Here is a 27,364-nt window from a genome sequence, read left to right on the forward strand (position 1 = left end):
GGCCAGGGGGTTGCGGGGGGACGGGAGACACCTCCGTTCAGCTCGCCGGCTCAGATGACCCGCCGTCATTCATGTTGACATTTCTCATTCTGCGCCGCGTGTACACGCGTGTCTGTTCCTAACACGGCAGATGTGGTGGGGGGGGTGGGCAAGACTGTCTTTAAGTTCAATAGCACATTCTCAGAAACAGGCTGGTTTTCAGGAAGTCTGTGGCCGGGAACTTGGTGTGCAGGTTGGGGACCAGGAGTAGCTGCTCCGTCGCTGTGTCGCTGTCACCAAGGCTCCAGGCGCAGCCCAGGCCCCAATCTAATTAGGTCTCACGGCCCGGCCCGCCGTCAGGAGCGCTCGGTTCTGTTCGCACTCCCGGGCAGGGAGCTGGCTTTCCTGGCCAATTAGCACCTACGGTTTATTAATTCCACCAGCAGATGGTCCTGACACATACGAGTCTCATGCTGTGAAAAAGTTTGGGTTTTTAATCAGAGTTCTCTGTGAGCTGGGCTTCTCCACCACACCTCCCCCTCCCCCCTCCCCCTTTCCTCCTCCCCCCTTCCCCTCCCCCCTGTGCAAACAGCCAGGGCCCCAGGCTTTTCAAGGAGGCTCAGATGGGCGATGGGCAAGCTGTTGGCAAACTGAACCTCCCAACCCCACCCCCACACAAGGCACCAGAGAATCCCAACAGCGAGGGGGAGAGAGAGAGAGAGAGAGATGGGGGGGCAGGGCTCAGCCCTCAGTGGGGGGCGTGAAGGAGGAGCCCCGTGTGTTCTGGTCCCCGACCCAGGCTCTGGGGTGGGGGAGTGCCGCCCACCTGTCCTGGTGGGAGGCTGGGCCAGTGTCTAATCAACTTGCCGACCAGGGCATTTACTGTTCAGTGAATGTCCACTCTCTCCGACCATGACAGGCCAGTGGCCACTCAAAACGTGCCATTTTCTGCCCGGCCGTGTGGCTCAGTGGGTGAGCATCAACCTATGAACCAGGAGGTCAGGGTTCAATTCCCGGTCAGGGCACATGCCCGGGCTGTGGGCTGGATCCCCAGTGTGGGGCGTGCAGGAGGCAGCCGATCAAGCCCAGCTCCTCTCAGCCATGCACGCGTCACCGCTGAGCTGTGTCAGCAGAAGGAGCCGGGCTGCGGCGGCCGATGGCCAGGCCCATGTGGTCCCTGCGATTCCTGTCGCAGTCTGATGACACCGCCTTCCTCCCCAGACAGCACGTGGCCTTGGCTCTGCCCTGTGCCGCGTCCAGCTCTGTGCAAGGAGCGGGTCCATAGCGTCTCTGTCCTCGGGGTCAGCGCTGTGCGGGACTCGCAGAGAAGGGCACATCCCCCCGGCACCCGGCCCGCCCGGCCGCAGTGACGGCCGGTGTTGGGGAACCCCGTGCCTCTGAGCGGGAGGCAGTCCTCATGCCGGTGGCCCACGCCCCGTCAGAACACCAAGTCCTCCAGGACCTCGAGCCCGGGCTCCTCCACGTAGCTGATGACTTCGCTCTCTGTCTCTCGCGACCCAGATTTCTGCAAGACAAACCCCCTCTCAGCTCTCCTTCCAGCCTCGTGGCACGTGGGGCACAAGTCTGTTTTGCTTCTAAAAACAGTAACTGTTCAGTGAAGACAATGTGGCAAATCAAGTAGAAAGAAGAGAAAAAATACCCGGGATAGACCACCCCCACCCCCCAAACACAGCCCCGGGCCCTCAGCCCCCTTTCCTGCGGGGAAACTCATCTGTGCAGTTACGAGGTCAGCGCAGAAGCAGCTTCGCAAACGGATTCCTTCCTGGGTGGCACCCCACGGCGCTTGCATTCTATGGTGTGTGCCGTGGCCACACCCCTTTTTTCTTTTCTTTTTTTTTATTGTTTTTAGCTGCATCATTTTTAATAGCTCCATCGTATCCTGTCCAGGGACACATTTGCTACGTCCCATTTTGGTGATTTTAAGTAACACTGATACCAGTTAGGAAATCTGCGATAAAAAATGACATCGCCCCTGAGAGGCCATATTCAGCCAAACGCTGTCGGCGTCTGCGCCGGGTGCTGCCGGGTGCGAATGTGCGTGACCCGCCACAGGCGTGGTCTCCGCCTCACGCACCTTCCATTGTCCACGGCCCCTGGATTTCGGAGGGAACCCTCCGTTCCTACCGCAGAAACGAATGATGGGTGGGAACCGTCTCTAACCAACTGAAAGCTCAGAATAAGATGGTTTCACTTGATTTTGGAGAGAGAAACATTGACTTGTTCCACTTATTTATGCATTCGTTTTTTTTACGTGAAGGTATCCATATTTTTTATCTTATTTATTTTATTGATTTCAGAGAGGAAGGAAGAGAGAGAGAGAGATGATGAGAGGGAACCATCGATCGGCTGCCTCCTGCACGGCCCCTACTGGGGATGGAGGCCGCAACCCGGGCATGAGCCCTGACCGGGAATGGAACCAGGGAGGAATGTCCACAGGCCAACGCGCTATCCACTGGGCCAGACCAGCCAGGGCTTTTAGGTATTCACTGGCTGCTGCTGTGTGTGCCCTGACTCAGGATCGAACCCACAACCTAGTGTATTGGGCCCATGCTGTACCAGCTGAGCACCAGGCCAGCCAGGGCAGAATAAGACTGTTTTACGACAAAGGCCAACTCCTCCCTCTTTCACCCCCTTTCTCCCCCCACCAAGTGCCTGCCCTTTGATGTTACAGTTTCTAACTCAGTCTTAATGAGCAGAAGGGGCTCAGGGAGGCCTGGGGCCAGCCACACTCGGGGCACAGCCGTACGACAGGCAGAGGCGTCCTCCCCACCAGCCCAGTGCTTCCCCCTGCGGTCCTGGCAGCCGAGGCCCCAGAAGTGATCGGGCAGGTTTTGCCTTTGGAGATAGAGGCTGAGGCGCTGCCAGCTGTGGCCCAGCTGTGCTTAGCTGTCCACTGGCTCCCACGGCCTCCCAGGGGCAGAGCCGGGCTGCAGGGTGGACAGCAGGAGGTGGTACTGGCTTTTCCCAATTCTACCTGCGCTCTCTCTCTCTCTCTCTCTCTCTCTCTCTCTCTCTCTCTCTCACTTGCTCTGCATCCCAGGGGCATGTCCTTGACCAAGAATTGAACCTGCAACCCTTTGGTGCACGGGCTGGTGCTCCAACTGCTGAGCCCACCGGCCGGGCTGAACAACTACTTTTCAACAAAGATGCCAAGATGATTCCCTGGGGGAAGTGCCCCCCCCCCGCCCCCCAATGATGCTGGAACCATCGGCGAGCCGTGGCCCTGCGCGGTGGCAGAGCTGCGCCCTGAGTGGTGACTGGACCTAGAACACGCCGCTGGGGAGAAATCAGTCGCCTCCCTCTGGTTGTTTACGCCGAGGAACCAGACCCGTGAGGACACCCCGGCAGAATCCCGGGTCCTTGGTGTTAGAGCTCAGCGGGCACTGGGCCGTCCACGCCTCTTCCTCCACAGCCGCGAAAGGCGGCGCGTGGGGCTGCAGGCCTGGCCCGCGGCCATCAGAGGCGGCTGACGGGAAACGAGGATCCCAGTGTGGCCCTGAGGGACGCAGGACTGAGCAGGGGAAGGAACGTTCATAGCAAAGCCGTCGGCCCAAGCGGGACGCCTGCAGCCCCAGGGCCCGGGCTCCTGGGAAGACCCGCCTTACGTGTGGGAACCCTGGAGGCCGACGCTGGCAGGGGGGACACAGCGGGAGGACCTTGGACGTACCTCGTAGTTCACCGTGGCAGCGAAGTCTTGAATGTGGCTTTTGGGTCCTGGGACTGGAGGAAACAGCTTGGTCCACACGTGACATCTGAGAAGAGAGCGAAGCGGGGGATTCAGCCCTGAGAGACACAGAATGGCGCCCGGCCAGTGGCTGAGCGTCAACCTATGAACCAGGGGATCACGGTTCGATTTCTGGTCAGGCCATCGACGGGGGGCTCCATCCCAGTGGGAGGCGCGCAGGAGGCAGCCGATCAATGACCCTCTCTCATCATTGACGTTTCTCTCTCTCCCTCTCCCTTCCTCTCTGAAGTCAATGAAAAGATATTTAAAAGGGGGAGGGAGGGTGTCAAGGCTGCAGGCCACGCTGTGCTGAGGCCCCGTCTGCGTGTCACCGGCTGGTGTTTCTCAGCCTCTGATTGGCTTCACGCTCATCTCGGGACGGGGGTCCCGCTGACACGGACGTGCCATACCCTCCCCCCAACCACCCCCCCAACAAGAGCCCCAGCGGATTCCGCCGGAGGGTGAACCGGCAACCTCAGCCCAGGGTGCACCCAGCGCGGAGGACACCTACGTCCTGCAGGCGAGGGAGGAGACGAAGGCGAGGCACAGGGCGGCCACCAGCGTGATCGGGTACCATTCCGTCCAGGGCTTCTGCGCCTCGTTTCCTGGTGGAAAAGGAAAGGAGGAGATGGAATCAGTGACAGAGGAGATGGGCGGCCGGCGATCGGGAGGCGGGTGTGGAGTCGCAGGCGCTGGCTGACGCTGGGCTTGGAGCCCACCTTCAGAGCGGACAGGAGGGCGACAGGAAATGCGGGCAGGGTCGCCCCCTTTCACCTCGAAGCATCATTTACTCAGCAGGTATCTGTGGCGAACGTTTACCTACGATGCCACCTGGAGCGCATCTGCTTTAGGGGGGCAAGAAGGTTTTATTTATTTATTTATCTATTGTAAATGTTCACCTGAGGGTATTTTTTCCACTGCTTTTTAGAGAGCGTGGAAGGGAGGGAAAGACGGGGAGGGGAAGGGGAGAGAGAGAAACATCCTTGTGTGAGAGAGAGAGAGAGAGAGAGAGAGAGATACATTCACTGGTTGCCTCCTGCCTGCCCTCCGACCCGGGGCAGGGAGGGATCCTGCAACCAGACACGTGCCCTTGCCTGGGAATCGAACCCACAACCCTTCAGCGTGTAGGCCGGTGCTCTGATCACCGAGCCACGCCGGCCAGGGTGGAATAAAAAGGTTTCAGATGGAAAAGCTACAACAATGTAGGCCTACTCAGTAGCCGAATCGCACCACCACCAAAATGCTTCACAAAGTTGGAAATTGAACTTATAGAGGCAGTAACATGGAGTGATATTTGTAGTGAGCAAGAATGGTGTCCGCTATGAACCAGGCGGTCAGGGCTCGATTCCCGGGCAGGGCACATGCCTGCATTGCGGGCTGGATCCCCAGCGTGAGGTGTGCAGGAGGCAGCCGATCCCTGATTCTCTCTCATCCCTCCCTCTCCCTTCCTCTCTGATACCAATAAAACTATATTTATAAGACTGTGAGTGAGATACAGTCTTATTCTCAGAGACCCGTTCCCTTCCCCCACATCCCAGCCAGGAAGCGAGCGAGTGGCGATGGTCGCTAAGTTCTACCTGACTCTCCTTAAATTTGCTTCCAGTCTGTTTGGAAGAATCTAAACAGATTCTTCTATGGGCTTTGAGGACAACTTGGGGGGGACGGGGACTTTTTAAGGCACTAGAAATGCATCCCAGAAAAATCTGAGGTCATTAACCCCGTGAACTTCAGACGCACACACACAGAATTTAGAACATTCTACCATCTGCAACTGGGTGAGACAGACAGGTCAAGCCCGGGTCCCGCAGAAGGAAGGAGCCGCCATGTAGCCACTATCAGGGTCCCACACGCGGCCACTCCGTCCCGCGTGGCGCAACGCCCGAGGCCTGGCGTGCCCGGGCTGATAAAGCACCGGTTCCGTCTGACGGTGCCGACTGGCGACGCAAACCCTTCCGTTAAACCACCTCCAGCTGCTGGCCAGCTCTCGCTTCGATAAGCGAAGATTCTCGCTGCATTAGCCAAAGTATGGAGACAACTGATTTTATTTCTCCGTCGAATAAAGGGCTTGGTGCAGGCGAGGTGCCACGGAGGGCATGGTGGGCAGTTGGCTGCTGCAGGTCCCTGTGCCAAGCACAGAGCCCACCCAGAAAACAGACCAAGGACCCAGCTTCACCTCCAAGGACACACACCTGGCGGGTAAACTGAGGGCCAGAGCTTCCCATACTCACGCCACACGGAAAGGACTGGGGGGCGGGGGGGGGTGTTATCTGCTGCTCAGCTATTCATTCATGCAAAATAGTGACTGAAAAGCCCATTTCCTCTCATGCAGACAATAGCTCGAGGCGGACCGCCCCCCCCAACCCCCGGGTGTCTCCCCGCTGGCGATGGCTGGCACTTCAAGGCGGTAGTAAAAGCTGGGCCGCCCCTGAGACAATGAATTTGAATTCTGGAGTCTCTGGCCTCAGAGAATTTCTTAAGAACAAGTGTTTCCCTAGAAGGTGAATTTTCTGACTCAAGGAGAAACTCAAAGAGGTTTCTTTTCAGGAAACCGGTGGGCGGGCTGTGCGCCTGCAGAGGTGAGCTTGGAAAGAGGAAGTCTCGCAGTGCGGCCCCCAGGGTCCCCCAGGCTCCCCCAGGCTCCCCCATCCCTTGCTTTTCAGACATGGCCCGGCCTCCATCGTTTCTGACATCTGGCCGTTCAACCTCGAGAAGGAGCCAGCTCGTGAGAATTCTATGTTTTCTAACCCAGAGAAGAGGGTGGGCAGCCTGGGGTGTGCAGTGGGGTAAGATGGGGCAACCGAGAGGGAAAAGACGGAGGCCTGGTCCCAGCTCTGCCTCTGGGGCCCTCCCTCTGGCCACAGCCTTGCCTGCTCTGGGACGCTGTGGCCTTAGAGTTCAGAGGGATAGCTCTCCGGCCGTTCTGACACAATGTGCTTAATTGCAATCACGGTCATTCAGCTGAGTACTTGATGGGTACTGACTCCTTCAGCCCTTACGCCCACTTCGCCCCACGGTGCAAAGCAGGCCCTGGAGGCTGGATTCCTGGCTCGAGGTCACCTCCTAGCCAGGGGCAGGCCAGGCTTACACCTCTGGGCCCTGCTGGCTCACTTCTCCACGCTGACCCGGCCTTTAGCTACTTCAGTAGGTCCGGAGCCCTGAGCAGGGGTGGGGAACGCCGGTCCGAGGGCCCGTGAAATCATGTGGTCCAGCCCTGCCACGCATTCGGAGTGAGTTAATGAAACGTTTGACCAAATCTAGCAGGCTAATTTTTTTTCAAAGACTACTATCTAGAATACATTTTATTTATTAACTTTTGTTAATCCTCACCCGAGGATATTTTCCCATTGATTTTTAGAGAGTGGAGGGGGGAGAGAGAGAAACATCAATGTGAGAGAGACACACTGATCGGCTGCCTCCAGCACAGCCGGTGATGGAGCTTGCAACCGGGTACAAGCCTTTGACCGGAATCGAACCCGTGACCCTCCAGTCCGTGGGCCGATGCTCTATCCATGGAGCCAACCTGCCAGGGCAGAATGCTTAAGTGGATAATTTCGCCCAGGGATGATGTTATAATTACCCACGTGGGCCTTGGCAGAAACAAAAGGCTCCCACCCCTGCCTTACAGGGAAGAAAGTCCTGGGGGCTGGGCCCCGGAGGGCCTGCAGCCCTGGGTGCTGTGTGTGTGTGGTGGGGGGCGGGGGGGCGGCCTGCAAAGGGAGAAGCAGGGGCAGAGGGGGGCTCTCCCAGCAGCACCCCGGCCAGTCCCCCCTGGGCGGGTGAGGGGCGGGACCATCCCTGTGTCCTGAAACTCATGCGCAGGCCTCCCACCCTCTGCCCTGCGGCACTGACCGCTGAGCCACCTGCACACCCGCCGACAGGTGTGCGGCCCAGGACCACACGCTGCGCCCCTCAACCCTAAATCCCCTGAAATGCATTTCAACTGGCACCTGTGAGGCGTCGCATAGATCCTGGCCTCCGAGGGCCAGGCAAGGCCCCGTGTGAGGGGCACAGCCTGGGACTGGGGGTGGGCTGGTCCCCGAGGAGCAGGACTCGAGTGCCTGAGCCTGACCCGGGACGTGGGGCGGGAGTAAGCGCAAGTGGACACAAGTGGGCGCCCACGGGAAGGGCGGGGCTGCCGGAAGTCCCCTCCCCACCCCAAGGCTTCCTGCGTGGCATCTGCGTTTCGCTGGGGCGAGAGGGGAAGACCTCGGAGAGGGCAGGGCTCCCCAGGGTCGGGAAGGGGGCATCGCCCGGAGGCAGCGAGGACAACGGGGACAGCAGAATGCAGAAGTTGAGCAAGTTTAGAAAAGAGAAAGACGTAGAAAGCGGGAAGTGAGCCGGCCCGATAAGACCCGGGAGCCAGTTGAGGAAGGGCAGGTGATGAGAGGGCTGATAAAGTGAAACTGCTAATTCTGTTTTTCAAAAGATACATGTGCTCCTGCCCTGGCCTGTGTGGCTCAGCAGTTAGAGCGTGGGCCGGGATTCTCTGCCTTCACCAGGGATAAGCTTGCTGGCTTGGAAGGAAAAGCAAGGGCCCTGGCCCGTGTGGCTCAGTGGGTTGGGCGCCATCCTGGGCACCGAGGGGTCTCTGGTTTGATTCCTGGTCAGCGCATGTGCCCGGCTTCTGGGCTTGATCCCCAGCAGGAGGCATGCAGGAGGCAGCTGATAGATGTTTCTCTCTCTCCCCGCCCCTCCCTTTCTCTCTAAAATCAAAACATTTTTTAAACAGAAATAGTAAAATAAATAGTCCAATGCACGGTACTCACCCACGGAAATTGCTGGACTCCACTCGCCCCAGAGCCCCCCCTCTCTGCACACGGAGCTCACGGCGGCCCTCACTTCGATGCAATACTTAGAAATGTCATGAACTGTTGTGGTGAACTCGTTGGTCGTCATTTTTTCTGTCTAAACGGGAAAAAAAGTTGGATTCTAGTAGAGCTCTAGACACGGAGCTCAGTAATGCCTGGCTCAGAGCGAGCGGTCATCTATACGTAACGGGACTCGCTGCCCGGTGAGCCCCTGTACGTCAACAGGACACGCATTGGCGAGTTTGTTTCGGGCGGCTCGGGGTGGAGGGGAGGCGGGCAGTCACCCTGCAGGGCGAAGCACTCTTGTAGCCCAATAAACAGGCGCGTGTCAGGTCGCGATGGCCCCCTGGGTCCCCGTGGTGTCCCCAGGTTGAGGGACCCCAGTGGCTGACAGCACCGTGTCCCGCCCCTCGCCGTGTCCCTCCTCCCTCTGTGCTCCCTCGCTTTCCGTCCTCTGTCGCATCAGCAAAGGACAGGCCCGGGCCCCTCGGGCCGGCTGCCCGCTTCTGCCGGGCCTGCGAACGAAGATGCGTTCTGTACCTTTAAATGATTGAAAACGAGCAAAAGAGTAACAGTCCCTGCCACAGGCAACGAGCATGAAACGGGACTCCGGGCCACGAGGGAAGTGCCAGGCACACGCTGGGCCCGCTGGCGTCTGGGCTGCCGATGGCGGCGCTTGTCCCACACAAGACGCGGGGGCCGACACCGTGGGACTTGCAAAGCCGACAGTAACTGGTCTTTTGCCAAAAAGTTTGCTGATCCCTGATGTGCAACTGGGGGTGCGGGGGGTGTGTGTCAGGGAAGCAGGAAGAGGGGAGACTTCGGGGCAGGTCCCTCCAGGGACCCGCAGGGCAGCTTTCGAACCCCTGAGCCTCCGTTTCCGCCTCTAACAGGAGAGATCACCTCTGACTCCTGGATCATTGGGTCCATGGAGTGACCTTTGCACACACGTGGGAAGAGCCGAGGGCTCACCTGGAAGTAGCGCTTCCTTGTGTTTTGGATTCTCACTTCGTACTCAAAGCAATGGCCCGGGAAGGCGGACACGGGCTTCTCCCAGCGGACGTGCAGACGGCTCTCCTGGACCTCAGCCGTGACGTTCCCTGGAGGGTTGACGCGATCTGGCCAGAGACGGAGAGGTCCGTGAGCGGGGCTGATGCGTCCAGCACTGACCCCCGGGCCACAGGCCTCGTGGCCCCGGTGGCCCCCGGCTGGCCGCTGAGGGCGAGGCCTCGTGGAAACCCCGCACCGGAGAGGGGTCAAGGGCTCCTCCTCCGAGCGGCCGTGACTGGTAGTCTCGTCCCTCTTCCCCTCATGACAAGACCACCACCCCCCCCTTTTCTAAAAAGTTTTGTTATTTTTTTAAAAAAATAATTTTATTGATTTCAGAGAGGAAGGGAGAGGGAATGAGAGACAGAAACATCAATGAGGAGAGAGAATCACTGATCGGCTGCCTCCTGCAGGCCCCACACTGGGGATCAAGCCTGCAACCCGGGCTTGTGCCCTGACCGGGAATCGAACCTCCACCTCCTGGTTCACAGGTTGATGCTCAACCACTGGGTCACTCCGGCCACCCCCTCAACCCCACTTCTACTTCTCGAGTTGGAGGGTAAACTGATCCCGAAGAGAAATCGCCCCGAGCGCCCCCGAGCCCCGCCCGCACCGCCCAGGTGTGCGCCCCGATGGCACTGCCCCTCTCGGGGGCCGCTTTCGTTCCGAGCTGTTGGTGGGTCCTGTTTGGGTTGGTTGCGGGGATGGACGGAGGGGAAAGGGTTGGTCGTCTCTGGCATGGAAAGAACGGATTGGGCTCATCGCGCCTGGACTTACCAGCACCGCGTCCTCCCTCCCCGGCCTCACTGTGTCCCCGGCGTGTGATGTGGGGGAAATTATCTGTGAGGGAGCGTTCTTGTCAGAGGTCATGCGCCTAAGATCTCGCCGTGAATGAGTCACGGGGACACGCTGCGAGTGCCATTCCCTAACCAGAAAGTTTTTAACCAAAAACGTCTTCGTTTTGGTGACCTGAGGAACTGGACGCGGAGCTGGAACTCAGGCCACGAAGGAGCCCCTGTGGCGGTCTGTCAGGCTGCATCCATCTCCATGTCCGTTCCATCGTGTCCCACGTCCGCCTGGCGTTTTGTTACGCTGCTGTGACATTGCTAAGTCGCTAGGAAGATACTAGTGAGGAGAATCGCCTGGCCCGTTAGGAAATGCGGGACCCTTTAAGCAGAGCATCTTCTGTTCGACATGGACACAGACGTGCCACGGCCTAGCCGTGTCCTTTACACGGAGGCATTGTGCGTGTTTATTGGATGCCCACACCAGCACTGTCCTGAGATGCTATCATCACGAACACACGTGATCTCACAGACCCTCGTAGGGAGTGTTCATCTCCCCATTTCTCAGGTCAGACTGAGGCCCCAGGAGTGGCCGGCTTGTCTACAGACACTCGGCTGGTGGGTGGAGCCAGGACCCATGCCCACCCCACGCATGACCCGCCCCCGAGACCGGTGTCCATCACCACGCTGGCTGTGCGGGGCGGTCCGGGTGAGTGTCACTAATGGGGTACGGAGGAGGGAGGCGAGGACCCCTGAGGGGTGTGTTTACAGCCGCGCTCACAGGCTGAGGGAGGCGACCGGCGTGGTGAGGGGCCGTTGGTGGGGCGGCAGCTCGGGCACGAGAGAGCTCAGGCCTGGAAGCCCGGCCGCCCGGGCCAGCCGAGGCCCCCCTTGTGGGCAAGGGACCCGAACTGCTCGGAGGCGTCACCAGGCCATCAGGGACCCTCGGGCAGCGACGCCTGGGCCCCACAGAGCTGGGGGCTGACGTGAGGCCCTCCGGCGGGAGCTGGTTCCCCTTCCGGTGCAGGGGTTTCCACGGGGGAGTCTGTGCCCACAGGACAGTGGGAAACGTCTGGAGACATTTCTGTTGTCACATTGGCCCGGGAGGGGCTCCTGGCATCTGCTAGGTACATGCTGAGCCCCCTCCAATGCCCAGCCCACCCCCCAACACCACCATCCAGCCCCCCAACACCACCATCCGGGCCCCCAACACTGTCATTGGTTACCCAATGCCACAGCCCAGCCCCATAATACCCTGTCCGGCCCGCAATGCCACCATCCGGCCAAACATGTCAGGGGTGTGGAGGCCAAGAAGGCTTGTCCCCACGGGCATCAGAAAAGGATGCTGGTGTGTTCAGTGGTTAGAGCATCGGCCCGCAGACCAAAGGGTCTTGGCTTCGATTCCTGGTCAAGGTCATGCACCTGGGTTGCAGGTTCAGTCCCCAGCCCAGTTGGGTGTGTGCAGGAGGGTTAGGCTTAGGGTTAGGAGGCAACCAATCAGTGTGTCTCTCTCCCATTGATGTTTCTCTTTCTCTCTCGTTCTCTCTTACCCCCTCCCTTCCACTCTCTCTAAAATTCAATGGGAAAAATATCCTTGGGTGGAGATTAACAACAACAAAGAAGAAGAAAAGGAGTCGAACTCAGGGACGTTGACAACCCGCCCCGGCTGCGCCTCGGTCTGTGCCGTCTCACCGATCGCGTGAAGAGCAAACAGCCCGTCGTACGGCTGGATGGCCGCGCGGGCGCTGGAGCCGCTGACCTGCACGGCGAGCCGGTCCCGCCCCTTGCCGTCGATGCCCGTCCGCGGGAACCAGCAGGCCACGTTCCTCTGCCGCGGGTCCTGGCTGTACCGGCGGCACTCCTCCGTCCGCGCGCCGTACCTGCAGGGCGACACGCGTGAGTGTGCGAGGCGGGGGGCGGCAGCCACGCGCGGGGACAGCGGCCGCCCACCTGTAGCGGAGGAAGTACTGCGTGTCCTCGGGGGCCTGGGCGCCCCCCAGCCAGGCGCAGCGCAGAGAAACGTGGTAGGGCCGGGCGCGCGTCCCGTTACTCGCCACGGTGCTGGTGGAGCAGGTCAGGTTCACCGCGGCGGTCCCAGGAGACCCTGGAGGGCGGCGAACGGAAAGAACGAGACGTTGTGGCGACAGCTCCCGCGTCCTGAACTTGCCCGGAAACCACAGGGGTTGGGGACAGCTCCTCCGTCTTCACAAAGGGATTGTCACCCTGGCCAGTTGCTCAGTGGTTAGAACCCGCAGACCAAAGGGTGGCAGGTTTGATTCCCGGTCAAGGGCACGTGCTTGGGCTGCAGGTTCCATCCCTGGCACCGGTTGGGGCACATGCGGGAGGCAGCCCGTCGCGGTATCTGTCTCACACGTGTTTCTCTCCCTCTCTCCCTCCCACGGCCACTGGGAGAAATGGAGGTGAGGCCGAAAAGGAAAAGGGGTTGTCGCCACGTATGATGGGACCTACTGTGTGCAACGGGCTGACTTGCTGGGGTCAGCCTTGGTGAGGGTGTGACTGGTGGGAAGAGGGCTGGGGGGCTCATGTGACCCGGGACACGTGAGCTGTTCGTCCGGCTGCCCCCCACCTGCAAAGGCCGCGCGTGCGCCTGGACTTCGGGGGGGCCTCACCTGGGGGGGCCGGGAGCTCGGCGGACACCCAGCCACTCGACAGGAGGGAGGGCTCTTCCCAGGGGACCGTCCGCACGCTGGCCGAGAAGCCGCGGTGAAGCGGGGCCACCCGTTTGCTCTCCGTGTTCTTGGTTTGATACTAGAAATAAAACCCAGGGCTCCTGGTACGTCAAAGGGAAACAGCCTGACGCGAACTGTTTTAATCAAATACGCATTTTCTTCCGATTCTTAAATGGCACATAAAATGCAATGCAATACGTTTTCTAAAAAGCCCACAGCCCCAGAGTCTATCCTCACCCCTGAACTCAGTACGTTGTATACAGTAAATCTGGACAGCTTTTTACCCAGCAACCATCCCTCCATAAAACGATTTTTACAAAATGAATAAATTACCCAAGTCTGGTATGTATACCTGGTTTAAAAACCCATGTAATGAAAAAATCATAATCATTTCCTCAAAGATACACAAACGCATCTACATATATAAAAGCCTAAGTGGCCATTACAACTGGTCAACCGGTCACTCTGACAACACACTGACCACCCGGGGACAGATGCTCAATGCAGGAGCTGCACCCTGGTGGCCGGTGCGCTCCCACAGCCAACCTCCCGCGGTCCCTGCCCCCAGCCGGCAGGTCTCAATCGGCCCTGATTGCTGGCCAGGCCGAGGGACCCCACCCGTGCATGAATTCGTGCACCAGGCCTCTCGTTCTTCTTATAAAAACCAACAAAAGCTGACACACAGGCCCCGCTCCCTCTGACCACCCACTCTCCCTCAGTGTCCTCCCGGAGGCCCCTTCCTCACATAGAAGTCTCTAGAATGCATACTGACTGAGCGTGGCAGCACTCGGCGATGTTGCGCCTCCGTGTACCTTTGTTGGGCACCTGCTAGGTTCCAGGCGCTCTAACATGACCCGCAGGGAACCTGGCTGGGGCCTGAGATGTTAAGTGTCTGGTCTAAGGTTGCAAAAGTAGGAACCGGGATTTGAACTTGGCCTTTGGTGCGGTCATCCACCCTCCCTGACCCCTTTTTACTCAGCCAGCCTCTTCCCCTTCGTGGGCTATTTTAGAGAAAAACAGAAAACCGACATCCACTCCACGGCGCCTCAGACGTTACCAAACGTTCTTTTGTAAGAGAAAGAATCGGCCCAACGTTCAGACGTCCTGGGCTGCCCCGTGGCCTGCGTGGGCCCGGCTGGCTCCCCGGCATTCCCACGGAGCCGCTGCTCTAGGGGAGCGAGCGCAGAGCCCGCGGCCGTGTTGTCGGGGGGACGTTCCCTGGGATAAGGGCAGGGCCGTGGGGTTAACATGACCCCAAAGGGGAGGCCGTGGGGTGGGCACTCACGTCCTCGTCCTCCGGCGCGTGGACCTTCACGTGGTAGCCGAGCGTGAGCGACCCGGGCTCTTGGTCAGGATTCGGGTCCCAGCGTAAGAGCACTTGCGCCAAGCCCGCGGCGTGAATGGTGAAATTGACGGGTGGGAGGAGTGAGACTGGTCAGAAGGAGGAGGGCAGGGTCAGTGTCCACGCAGCGCTCCCTAGAGCTGGGAGCTACTTTCTGTGCAGGGCGGCGCTGCACGGGCTCTTAGAGGGCACGGAACTGACGTGATTCTGGAGGCAGTGCCTTCAAAGCTGCTTTTAACTCGTTATCCTTTCGTTTCACTTTGCCCAGGTGTTTGCCTATGACATCTACAGAGCTTCCGTGAATTACGGATATTTCACTGTATCGTTATTTATTAGAAACAGAATGTCAGCCCGGCCGGTGTGGCTCAATGGTTGCGCGTTGACCTATGAACCACAGTCCAATTTGCGGTCGGGGCACGTGCCCAGGTTGTGGGCTGGATCCCCAATAGGGGGCGGGCAGGAGGCAGCTGACCCATGATTCTCTCTCATCCTTGATGTTTCTAACTCTCTCTCCCTCGCCCTTCCTCTCTGAAGTCAATAAAAGAAAAGAAATTATTTTAAAAAATAATAAAACCTTCCTTGCCTTAGGTGCAGGAGCCATATTTCAGGTGCTCAGTAGTCACCAGTGGCCAGTGGCTATGCAGTGGACGGTGCAGATGTAAGTCGCTGACACTACCACAGGGAGTTATTCCCTCAGGCCCACCAGGTGGGGCCACGGGACTGTGACTTCACACCAACCCGTGGTCCACACGTTCCCAGCAAACGCCGCGGGAGGTAGTTATTCTTTGCTTGTGGGGCTCCTAACCGGTCAGTGCTTTTCTGGGAAAAGCCTTTCTTCCCTGGGCTGTATTTTGTGGGGCCCGAACCCCCACACTGGCAGACGGACTTCCCACTGCAGCTCAAGATCCAGCTTTCTCAAGAAATTTGCTTTCTCAAGATCCAGCATGTTTCAAGAGTTTGCATTCTAAGGACGAATACTCTACCACTTTTTTTTTTTAAATCCACGTATAATTTCCGCGTTGAGGGATTCTTTCGCAGAAAACCACGCTAGCACTTCTGCAATGTGCTCCGTTTCTTAAGAGACATGACTGACTTTAATAGGTGGCACTTACAGTTTTTATCAGGACGTACGTCTGCTCCCAGTGCGACGGCGGCCCCCAAAAGAATCAGGAATGTGGGCGCCATGGCGATCAGATCTACAGAAAACAGAAGAGTCACGTGGCCACGTTTAAGACAAGCAGTGAGCCCCTTTCTAAAGAACAACGCAGCCATCTGGCCTTTTAACCAGCACGTGTGAGCGCTGTTAGGTGCTAGAAGCACAAACACGCACGGATCTTCCTAAGGGTCATTGTTCTCCAATCTAATAACTGCTCCCGCGGAGGTGTGTCTGGGCACAGCAGGCACAGAGACTTCCCAGTTGACTCCTAAAGGCACACAGAGCGGGGACAGGTGTGGGGCGGGGGGGGGGGCAGACACAGGGAGGGCAGAGAGAGCACAGCAACCGGGAGAGGACGGTGGTGGGCCGGCAGGGACCAGGGCAGGCCTTTGAACAGAGAGGCTCCAGGCACGGGATCGGATGGGGCAGAAACACTGTCCCCAAACTCCTGGGAGAACTGGAGATGAGCACCGTGGCAGGAAGCTTCAATCTCACACGGCAGTGATGGGGGAAGAGGAGTTCCCGTCCGGGCCTAGCAGACACTCATGCTGCCTCGAGCTCCGGGGAGGCCGAGCGCACTGGAGGGGGAGTGACCGTAAGAGGAATTGAAAACATGGGTATCGCGCCAGTAGTTGAGCGGTGACCTATGAACCAGGAGGTCACAGTTCAATTCCTGGTCAGGGCACAGGCCTGGGTTGTGGGCTCGATCCCCGGTTGGGGGTGTGCAGGAGGCAGCCGATCCATGATTCTCACTCATCATTGATGTTTCTCTCCCTCTCCCTTCCTTTCTAAAATCAATAAAATTATATTAAAAAAAAAAAAAAAGAAAACATAGATATTGGCCTGGAAAAAACACAAGGGATTTCTGCTGCTTGCAACAGTTTTGCAACGGAGATGCCTTTGGTGGAGAGGTTTGAAGACTGGGCGTGGCAGCGGGCAGCGCGGGTGAGTCTGTCTGTGTCTGGCTTGACGCGTCCCGGAGGAGGGCGATTTGGGGATTGCAGATGAGACATCTGAGTGTTCCCGGGGCAAGTTTTGGAAGCATTTTCCTTATGAACTTACCGCACGTGTGGCTTCCACCCGGTGTGCGCTGCCCGGCTTTCACAGACCAGCCCTCCCTGCTGTCCCTCCTGCTCCCCCCCCGCCCCCCCGCCACGGGCATCGTCCTATTTACGTCAGTCATTCCTCAAAGACCAAACAGCGGGCGCATAACGGCACTCAGACCCAGTCTCGGACCTTCCCCCAGCAAAGCCTGTGTCTGTCCTCATGGATCTAAGTGGGTTGGTATTTCCCAAATGTAATTCTGGTAGAACCACAAAGGTAGACGTTGGCTCCACGGATACGTTCAGGAAATACCAACAAAACAGCCCCCTCTTTCCTCATTATTACATCTTCACTTACTACGTAACTAACTTAAGGCGCCACTGTCGCTCCTTCCTAACGAAGCGACTAAAATGTCACCACGGAGAAGACAGCAACAGCATGTCAGTTACTCAGTTCCTTTTAGAAAGAAACGCAAGGGTGGCTAATAAGAATGGTGCCCCTTTTGCTCAAAATTAATGTTGTGTCTTCTTTCCCTCCGGCGACCCCGTGCCAGGTAGGGCAAGCATTTTCACAGCGACAATGACAATGACAACGGAAGCAGGCATTTTAACACCGTACCAAGTTTCAACCTGTGAGCTTTTCATAAAGGGAAGCATTAGCACTTACTGAGCCTGAGCAGCACAGATAAAAGGCCCCCGGCCAACAACAAAGACAGCCTCATGTCGGCATTTTCTGGGGTGATGTTGCCTGGGCTGTCTTCCTACTGATTGTCATTAGCGGGAGGCATTCCGGGTCAGAGGGGAAAAAAAAAAATGCCGGCCGGGTACTCCCTCATGACTTCCACGGACTGGCAAGGCAAGTGGCTTGTTACAACCACCCTCATAAAAACAATAGATGGCTCTTTATCCTTCGCAATTACATTGTTGAAATGAGTAGTGAAACCCTTGACCGTCTCCGCGGGGAGACAATCGGATATTTTACATAACCAAGCGCTCTGTCCTAGAATGCGTCACGCATTCAGGTGTCACAGCTGCTGAAAATATAATTCTTTTCCAAATGTCACCATTGAAACATTTTTGACAATGAGTCTGTTTTGCCATAAAATAGCCATATACTTTTTTTTTCACCTATCAGTGTGATATTTTGTTCGTTTGTTTTAAATACATATTTTTATTGATTCCAGAGAGAGCAAGGGAGAGGGAGAGAGAGACAGAAACATCAGTGATGAGAGAGAATCATGAATGGGCTGCCTCCTGCACGTCCCACACTGGGGATCAAACCTGCAACCCAGGCCTGCGCCCTGACCCGGAATCAAACCCTGACCTCCTGGTTCAGAGGCTGACGCCAACCGCTGGGCCACGCCGACCGGCCCATTGTGATTTTTTATCAGAAAAGATGACGCCTTTGAAAGGAAATTAGTTCTATTGACAACACAAGACACTCAAGTCGGAGTCTAAATATCACCAAGAATGACTGTGTTTGGTGAGATGGATAAATGCCAAGCCTGTCTTCTGTAATTCTGCCCCCTCTCTGCTCCCTGAAAGACCCCAGCATTGGCCCAGGACCCCCCAAAACTTTTGGTCCCAGACATCGCAATCACCCCGGATGGGAAGACAGCCCAAATCGCTTTGTTCTTGGGGCCACCTCTTTCACCCACACACCCTGTTGAACAGAGGCCAACTGGGCGCTATGTCACTGTGCAAGAACAGCGCTACTTTACTGGCTTAAAATTACATCAGAACGACAATAGGTTCACGCCATTCTCCCTCTTATGGCTGCCCACTGAGACCCCGCAGGAAAGCACGACGCTGTGAACATGAGACTCAAATCACGCAGAAGGAAGCAGACACAGGTGGCTCCCAACACTGCGGACGGGCAGGTTCAGTTCCTTCCACGGCGACCTTTCACCTAGTGAGTCAACAATTCCTCGAGTGCCCGCGGAGCACCTGGCTCCGCAGGCCTTAGCCGTGTCTTTTGAAATTTGGGAGAACATAGGAGCGGGCCTCTTGCCCTGTAGATGTTTCTAGAAAATTGGGTAAAATCTTGACAGTCGGCGATGGGGTTCCCCAGTGTTCCTGAGAACTGGTCAGATTCTACTGAAGTTCAGACTCATAAATACTGCGCCGTCTTTTTCACCTTTTTGGTTTATTCTGCAGCCCGGGGTATATGTTTTGGAACCAGAGTTGCATTGGCAGCCCTGTTTTTGGAGGCTTTTTGAGTCAGCGGGGTGACCCCGAGCCCCAGATGCGACCTCAGCGCGCAGGAATTGAAGAGCAGCTCGGAGGATTCACGCTCCGCCAGGCCCTTGTGAGTGAGCGTTTACTGTAACTTCCTCATTTTGTCCTCACAATGGAATCAGCAATAAAACCTACCTCTTGGGGGTGGCGGGGGGGGGGGAGGACTAGAAGAATAAAGAAGCCAAGGTGTACCCAGAAATCGATGGCATTTTTATACACTAAGAATGAACTCTCAGAGAAACTAAAAAAAAAAAAAAAAAAAATCCCATTTACCATTGCAACGACAAAATTAAGATACCTAGGAATAAACTTAACCAAGGAGGTAAAAGATCTGCACTCAGAAAACTACAGGACGTTGAAAAAAGAGACAGAGGAAGATATAAGCAAGTGGAAGAATATACTATGTTCATGGATTGGTAGTATCAACATTATTAAAATGTCCATACTATGCAAAGCAATCTATAGATTTAATGCAATCCGTATTTCACAGACCTAGAACAAACACTCCAAAAATTTATATGGAACCTAAAAAGACCCTGAATAGACACAGCAATCTTGAGAAAGATGAACAAAGTTGGAGGGATCACAATACCAGATATCACGTTAAATTACAAAGCCACTGTACTCAAAACAGCCTGGTACTGGCACAAGAACAGGCATATAGATGAATAAAGCAGGTATACAGACCAGAGAACCTAGAAATTGACCCAAGCCATTATGCTCAATTAATATTTGACAAAGGAGGCAAGAGCATACAATGGAGTAAAGACAGTGCCTTCAATAAATGGTGTTGGGGAAATTGGACAGGTATGTGCAAAAAAAAATGAAACTAGACCACCATTTACACCATACACAAGAATAAACTCAAAATGGCTAAAAGACCTAAATGTAAGCAGTGAAACCATAAAAATCTTAGAAGAAACCATAGTCAGCAAAATCTCACATATTTCTCATAGCAATGTTACCGATTCATCTCCTGGGGCAAAGGAAACTAAGGAAAAATAAACAGATGGGGCTACATCCAGATAAAAAGTTTCTGCACAGCCAAAGCCACCAGCAACAAAATGAAAAGAGAGCCTATGGCACGGGAAAACATTTGCCAATGATACATCCAAAAAGGAGTTAATTTCCAAATAATAGAGGGAACTCATACAACTTAACAAAAGGAAGACAAACAATCCAATTTAAAAAATGGACACTTCTCCAAAGTGGACATTCAGAAGGCCAAGAGACATATGAAAAAATGCTCAAAGTCACTAATCATCCGAGAGATGCAAATTAAAAAGACAATGAGGTACCATCTCACACCTGTCAGAATAGCTGCCATCAACAAATCAACAAACGACAAGTGCTGGCGAGGGTGCGGAGATAAAGGAACCCTCCTGCACTGCTGGTGGGAATGCAGACTGGTGCAGCCACTGTGGAGAGCAGTATGGAGTTTCCTCAAAAAACTAAAAATGGAACTCCCATTTGACCCAGTGATCCCACTCCTAGGACTATATCCTAAGAAGTCAGGAACACCAATCAGAAAGGATATGTGCACCCCTATGTTCATAGCAGCAAAATTCACCATAGCCAAGATTTGGAAATAGCCTAAGTGCCCATCAGCAGATGAGTGGATTAAAAAACTGTGGCACATCTAGCCCTGACCGGTTTAGCTCAGTGGATAGAACGTCGGCCTGCGGACTGAGGGGTCCCGGGTTCGATTCCGGTCAAAGGCATGTCCCTTGGTTGTGGGCACATCCCAGTGGGGGGTGTGCAGGAGGCAGCTGGTCGATGTTTCTCTCTCATCGATGTTTCTAATTCTCTATCCCTCTCCCTTCCTCTCTTTAAAAAATAAATAAAATACATTTTTTGAAAAAAAGCTGTGGCACATCTACACAATGGAATACTACGAAGCTGTAAATAAAGGAAGAACTCTTACCCTTTGCAACAGCATGGATGGACCTGGAGAGCATTATGCTCAGTGAAGTCAGCCAGTCCTACAAAGACAAGTATCCCGTGAGCGCGCTCACATGTGGAATCGAATGGGTAAAATAAACTGATGACCAAAGTAGATCCAGAGGCGTAGAAGCATGAAACAGACGGAGGAATATCAGCGGGAAGGCAGGGAGGGTGGGTGGGTGGGAACAGATCAACCGAAGAACATGTATGCATAGATGCCTATCCCATGACACGGACAATAGAGTGGAGGAGGCCTGGGGCGGGGGACGGGGTCAGGGGCGGCTAGAAGAGGTCAATGGGGGGAAAGGGCGACATATGTAATACTTTCAACAATAAAGTTGTGTTTTTTTAAAAAAGAAAGAAACCAAGGTGTAAAATGTCCGCATTTCACTAGGCATATTGCTTCACCCCCAAACGAAAAACTATGCACACCCCAAAAATATGAATGAGTAATAAGGACCATGTATAATGCATGCAACTTTTTTTTTTTTTACTATCACTAGACTTCTGATTGATTTTCTGAAATAGCCCTAAAATACAACGCCTGGATTCAGGTTGCTGCTACAGGCACGCACACTCCTGCGCCCGTGCATGTGGGAAGGGAGCGAGCCTCCCGGTGGCTAAATATCCTCGGGCCCATCGCCACCCGCAGCCACGCTCCCATCCTGGACTCACCGGTGTCTGGGGACCGCAGAGGAGCTCAGTAGCAGAGGGCCAGCCCGGCGCCCTGCATGCCTGGGTCCGAGTGGTGGTGCAGCGCGGACACAGCAGGCCTGTCCAGGGCAGAGGCAGTCGGCCGCACACCCCCGACAAGAGGAGCTGTGGGCACAGCGAGATCAGAGCAAGGCAGGCTGGGAGCGGGAGCAAGCCTGGCCTGCGGGGGGAGGGGGGGCAGAGGAGGGTGAAGGGGGGGGGCACATTTGGCCCTCCCTAAAAAGTTCCCCAGGCAGCCTTGCAAGTAATGAAAACAAATGAGGTGGTTTGATTTGCAAAACTTTGCTACGTTTTGAAAGGCAAACGTTTCACGTATAGATAGCTGCATACAGCACTGTCTTTCGAGAACTGGGATAGAAATGGTGGCAGGTCCTGAACTTTTCAACAGGATAACCTGTTGCATTGAACATCAGACACCGTCACCAGGATGCCCACGGAGGCACCCACTCTCCACGGGTGTCTGAGGCTGGGCTCGTGGGGGCAGAGGCCCTGATAGCTCCCGTCCGCCTCTGCCCCTGTCCCTCCTCACTGCACCCCTTTCCTCTGCACCCACGGGAAGAGCTGGACGTTGCTTGGGGTAAATAATTAAGTTAGTGACTCAAAGCCAAGAGAGACCTTTCAGCAACTTTTTGTACATTTTACATAAAAACCCAACGACCCCGAGCCCCCCAGGCCCCTCCCGCCCCGAGAGCCAGAGGCAGGGAGACTGGTGGTGGTGGTGGGGGGGGGGGGGGGCACGAGGCCTGGGCAGCCTTCCCAGCTGCTGGCTCAGTTGGCAGCTTCGCTGACCGATGCCGGGACTTCCCACCGCGGGATTTCATCGTGTCCCAGACCCCGATGTCCAAACTCACGTGTTTCCTTAGAACACTTGGCAGACACTCTGTTCTCATGTTGGTCCCCTGGGTGTCTGGGCCGGCCCTCCCACGTGAAGCTCCGGATATTTCCACGGACTCACCTCTCGGGGGTCTGCACCCCTCGGCCACGGGCCGTCCACAGATCGCGCCGCTCTTCCCGGCATCCACGTCCCCCGCCTGGCACCCCGCTCCTCGCGCCGTTATCATCAGCTCTGCCCTCTGCCCGGCTAACTTTAAAGGGTTTTATTTCCCCTTTTGCTTTCAAAGCTTGCCCCGACTCATAAAAGGGGACTGCTCACTTTCCCCCTCCCCCGGGCCATGAAATTATTCAGAGCTCCCGGGGTCTGGCCGCAGAGGCAACGCGGGGCTCTGGGTCCCCGAGTCGGCGGGGCCCCCACTCGCTGGGCAGGGCGCCTCCCCGGCACCGGGCACTGGCCCTGAGCCTTATCTCAGGCACGTTGTGACTTCTTCGCTGTTTCATCATCGCAGCTGTGATGGGACGGGCAGCTTCCTTCGTGATGAGCCAGGCGAGGAGCAGGAGCAGAGGGGTGGCTGGCCGCCCTCTCCAGGGCCACCCGCTGCCCGGGTCCAGCTCCAGGTGGGCGGGTGGAGGGGTCCGCGGCCTGGACCTGCTCCCACAGGAGGACCGTGGCCGGGCTGGGCTGCCATTCCCCGCGGGCCCCCAGCCGGCCTTGGTATGTGTCCGTTTAAGTGCCAGCGGTTCCCAACCTGTGGGTCGCGACCCCTTTGGGGGGTGGAACGACCCTTTCACAGGGGTCGCCTAAGACCATCGGAAAACACGTATATAATTACATATTGTTTTTTGTGATGAACCACTATGCTTTAATTATGTTCAATTTGTCACAATGAAATCGGGGGTCACCACAACATGAGGAACTGTATTAAAGGGTCGCGGCATTAGGCAGGTTGAGAACCACGGGGTGAACCTCAGTGGGTTTTCCTGGCTTCTGTTCCTTTTCTGTCTGGGGATTTCAAGGAGACTGGCCAGCAAAGCTCAGTTGTAAGCAATGGGGCCTGGGCCCGGCCTGCGTGGCTCAGTGGTTGAGTGTCGACCTATGAACCAGGAGGTCAGGGTTCTATTCCCGGTCAGGGCACATGCCTGGGTTGCAGGCTTGATCCCCAGTGTGGGGCGTGCAGGAGGCAGCCGATCCGTGATTCTCTCACATCACTGATGCTTCTCTCTCTCTCCCTCTCCCTTCCTCTCTGAGGTCAATAACAGTATATAGTGTTTTAAATGGGGCCTGCGGTGGGCACGGCTGAGGATGGAACTTCTGTGTGAGGTCTACAGCCCAGTGAGAGGCGTGCCTCTGGGAAGGGCCCTGCAGCCTCAGGCCAGGCCAGCGGCTGGGAGGACGGCCCCCCAGAGCCGGTGTTGAGACCTGGGAGCCTCTGAGGGAGGGCCCAGGGCCCTGGGAGCAGACACCCAGCCGGCTCCCAGCTGCAACCTGGGCTGTTTGCAAGGGGACAAGCCCCAGGCAGCCTGGGCGGGGCCTCCCGCAGGGCTCGGCCTGTGTCCCTGCAGGCACAGTCCCTGCGGCCCTGGGGTTCCCACGTCACCGCGTTCGCAGCTGCTAAATGACACCAGACCGTCATCCTTCGAGGACCTGCACCTGGGCTCCTCCCTGGGGGAACGGAGGGTGGAAGAAGGAACAGAGCGATGCTGACGCACCCTCCCAGCCCAGGTGAGAGGCCAGCGGGCCTCCTGGGGAACGTCCTGGGCGTCTAACTCCAGGTGCAGCCTCGGGGGCCGCTGTGGGGCCGCGGGCACAGGATCAGCCGTCCTGAGGGCAGCGGCTCTGGCCTGGGAGCTGCCTGCCTTCCTCTCTGCCTCCTGCATCCGTTCGCTCAGCGCGCTGGTGGGCGGCACTGGCGCACCAGCCGGGCCCTGGACGGGGAGGGAGGACACCAGCCCCACTCCCGCCCCGGGTCCAAAGCCAGGTCCTCGCCGTGTCTCCCCGCCCTCGGCCCACGTGCGCAGGGGAAAGGAGAGCCGGGCTCTGGGTGGCGCCTCCATGTGGCAGCAGTTTCCTCTGCAGAAGAAACTGTAAGCGTCCGAGGACAGTTGGGGACGTGCTGGCAGGACGACAGGAAGGGCTTTCCACGCCGTGAAGTCCACGCTGACCTGCGTCTTAGGAAGCGAAGCCGCCGGGCCCGCTGCGTCCGGCAGAGGGAAGTCTGCGCAGGGGTCTCGGAGGTCGGATCAGGAAGCTTCCGGAGGCCTGCGCTGCGGAAATAGGTGAGGGCGGGCCCAGGTGTGAGCGAGGGGGAGGGGAGCGAAAGCCACTGTGCCTTCACCTGGAAGAGCAAACTCACGGAGACATGCATGGCTTCCAGGTTTGAATGTGCGGGTGATGACAGGCGTGTGTATCAGTAACTTCAGATCTCCGGCTGTGATGGGGAAACGTGAAGTAACAACAGAGTCCAAAGATACACATGTGTCGTATTTTCATAATCTCATGTTTAAAATATGTTTTTTAACTGACTTCAGAGAGGAAGGAGAGGGAGCGATAGAACCTACAACATGCAAATCAGGCTTGTGCCCCGAGCTGGCATCGAACTGTGACCTCCTGGCCCCCAGGTCGATGCTCAGCCACTGAGCCCCGCCGGCTGGGCCTTCATAATCTCACTTTCACCGGACGACCCCACAGCGAGCAGCGGTTATCGCTGGGTGGTTGGGGTATTTGCTAGTGATTGCCCCACAAGCAGCCACCGCAGCACCGTGGTGGGACCGTGATAAGCTTTCCTGCCCTCGCGGGGCTGAGCTGTGGCCGGGCTCCGGCTAACCGTGGCTGGGCTCGTCTCAGCGGGGCTCAGGTTCGCTCAAGCATCCCTCATTCATTTGTCTGCTTTATTTTTATTTCGTTTTTATTGGGCTCGTGGAGGAAGAAAGAGGGAGAGAGAGAAATCGGCTGCCTCCTGCTCGCTCCCTCTTGGGGATGACGCCCATAACCCCGGGCAGGTGCCCTGACGGGGAATCGAACCTTGACCCCCAGGTTCATAGGTCGATGCTCAGCCACCGAGCCACGCCGGCCGGGCTGCGTGTTTTATTTTTACATCAGACCAAACATCGCGTTTACCTCTGTGTCCAGCCTGGTTTTGTCGGACGATGCGGTTTCAGGGCAGAACAGGGGTCGTGTTGTTCGGACGGGGAATTCCGCGCGCACCTGTGTCTGCAGGTGAGCCCCTCGGGGGAGGCCTCCACGGGGAGCAGGGGCACCCCCTCATGGTTCCCGTCTGCAGCGGCTGCTAAGGCAGCCCAGGAAGTGCCTGCTCTGTCTCTCCCCTGGGGCCTCTGTTCTTCCGACTATATTTGAAGCCTCATCTTTCAGAATGAATGACCCAGCCAGGAATTCCAGAGCTCCAATGGCTCTGTCTGTTCCCTCGCCTCTCGGAAATGAAATGTAAACCACAACTGCATTTGTGTGTGAACCCCCAGGACCAGTGGGGGGCGGGGGGGGCGGGGGGGGGGGCGGGTGGACAGGGGCCTGCCTTGCTGAGAGGCACCTAAGTGTCCTCTGGGGTCCTACAGGCTAGGCCCCTAGTGAAGGTTGATGAGGTCAACACGGGAGAATGGCTTTTCCCTGAACAAATGCTTCTTGTTGTTTCACAGGAAGAACAGGTTCTCGAAACAGGACCAGTTCCTTCAGACAGGGTACTCCTCTCGCTTACTGCTCTCGATTACAAAGGACAGGGACAGGGGGGTGGGGGTTTGAGGACCCTGCCCCCACCGACACCCCAGATCTGCAGGCTACTGCGAGGAGGGCCTCCGTTTCCGCCTGTCTTGTCTGCACACCGCCTCACACGGGCGGGCCCAGCTGTGTATTCTATTTTTACACCAGGCTCCTTTATCCCCAGGGGGCCGCCTGTGCTATCCTTACGAATTCCTGTCTTTCTTTTTTTAATATATTTTATTGATTTTTTACAGAGAGGAAGGGAGAGGGATAGAGAGCTAGAAACATTGATGAGAGAGAAACATCCATCAGCGACCTCCTGCACATTCCCCACTGGGGATGTGCCCACAACCAAGATACATGCCCTCGACCGGAATCGAACCTGGGACCCTTGAGTCCTCAGGCTGACGCTCTATCCACTGAACCAAACCGGTCAGGGCTCTTGTCTTTCTTGTCAGCATTATTCTCCTTTCTCGGTCCTGCTTTAAGAGTGCCTGGGCGGCTGGGCGCAGCCATGGATTCAGGACGGGTATGACTCGGGCTCCAGGAGGGAGGTCCTGGCAGTGGGGTGAGCCCTCAGGGGTGAGGGGCTCACAAAGGAACGCACCCAGGTCGTGGGTGGATGTGCCACGTGGACCGGCTTGTTCTGTGACCACACTCCTTGGTGTTCCTGTCTCCCCTCCCCCAGTCATGAAAGCAGGCCCCTGGGGGGAGCAGCTGGGGTCGTGGCCCCCAACTTTCCGGAGCCCGTGAGCACATCTCCGGGTGGTGACTGAGGTGAGGATCCTTCTGGGAGGATGATTCTGGGTCACGCCGTGGAGTGGGGAGGAAGGGAACCTTAGAAGCCGGAAAAGACAGAAAACAGCTGCTCCCCAAGAGCCTGCAGCTGTGAGATGGCAAATCCATGCACCTGGCCCCTCCTACCCCCTCCACCTGCCGCCAGACTTAGGGCAGGAGCCGCAAACGGCTTTATGAAAACCCCACTGAGAAAGCCTGAACGCCTCTGCATTACCATTAAAATAAAATGCAGCCCGGCAGGCGGGGCTCAGGGGGTGAGCGTGGCCCTGTGAACCAGGAGGTCACAGTTGGATTCCCAGTCAGGGCACATGCCGGGTTGCAGGCTCCATCCCCAGTGTGGGGCGTGCAGGAGGCAGCGGATCCATGATTCCCTCTCATCATTGATGTTTCTCTCTCTCTCCCTTCCTCTCTGAAATCAATAAAATACATATTTTTAAAATATTAGTAAAATGCAAATGTCATCCTATGCCACACCCAGCCCTGCATGAGCTGGTCCCTGCCTCTCCAGCCTCAGCTCTGGACAGCAGTG

At 56.7% G+C, this 27,364-nt stretch overlaps 1 protein-coding gene across 2 annotated transcripts; it reads right to left on the bottom strand.

Moving 5' to 3' along the window:
• Positions 1–1,073: 1,073 nt before the first annotated feature.
• Positions 1,074–20,902, bottom strand: IL5RA (interleukin 5 receptor subunit alpha). Of its 2 annotated transcripts, XM_059662936.1 has the most exons (11): positions 20,758–20,902; positions 15,509–15,592; positions 14,340–14,485; positions 12,995–13,133; positions 12,315–12,468; positions 12,057–12,244; positions 9,505–9,650; positions 8,491–8,629; positions 4,236–4,329; positions 3,668–3,752; positions 1,074–1,504 (listed from the first exon to the last, which is right to left on the bottom strand). In XM_059662936.1, the coding sequence occupies exons 1-11, from the start codon at positions 20,789–20,791 to the stop codon at positions 1,418–1,420; spliced, it is 1,296 nt and encodes a 431-aa protein (XP_059518919.1). In that variant the 5' UTR covers positions 20,792–20,902; the 3' UTR covers positions 1,074–1,417. The 2 variants fall into 2 exon arrangements, with proteins under 2 accessions (XP_059518919.1, XP_059518918.1); XM_059662935.1 differs by lacking the exon at positions 20,758–20,902 and having other exon boundaries at positions 15,509–15,686.
• Between the last annotated feature and the right edge of the window lie 6,462 nt (positions 20,903–27,364).

The sequence above is a fragment of the Myotis daubentonii genome, chromosome 14 (genome assembly GCF_963259705.1).
Source record: "Myotis daubentonii chromosome 14, mMyoDau2.1, whole genome shotgun sequence".
Classification (NCBI taxonomy): Eukaryota; Metazoa; Chordata; class Mammalia; order Chiroptera; family Vespertilionidae; genus Myotis; species Myotis daubentonii.

Coding starts and splice junctions, on each gene's coding strand:
- IL5RA (XM_059662935.1), bottom strand. CDS start 15,668: ATGGCTGCGTTGTTCTTTAGAAAGGGGCTCACTGCTTGTCTTAAACGT. Junction 12,469..12,994: donor CGAGCTCCCGGCCCCCCCAG/GTGAGGCCCCCC, acceptor GCCGCCCTCCAG/GGTCTCCTGGGACCGCCGCG. Junction 9,651..12,056: donor GTTTGCTCTTCACGCGATCG/GTGAGACGGCAC, acceptor GTCTCTGGCCAG/ATCGCGTCAACCCTCCAGGG.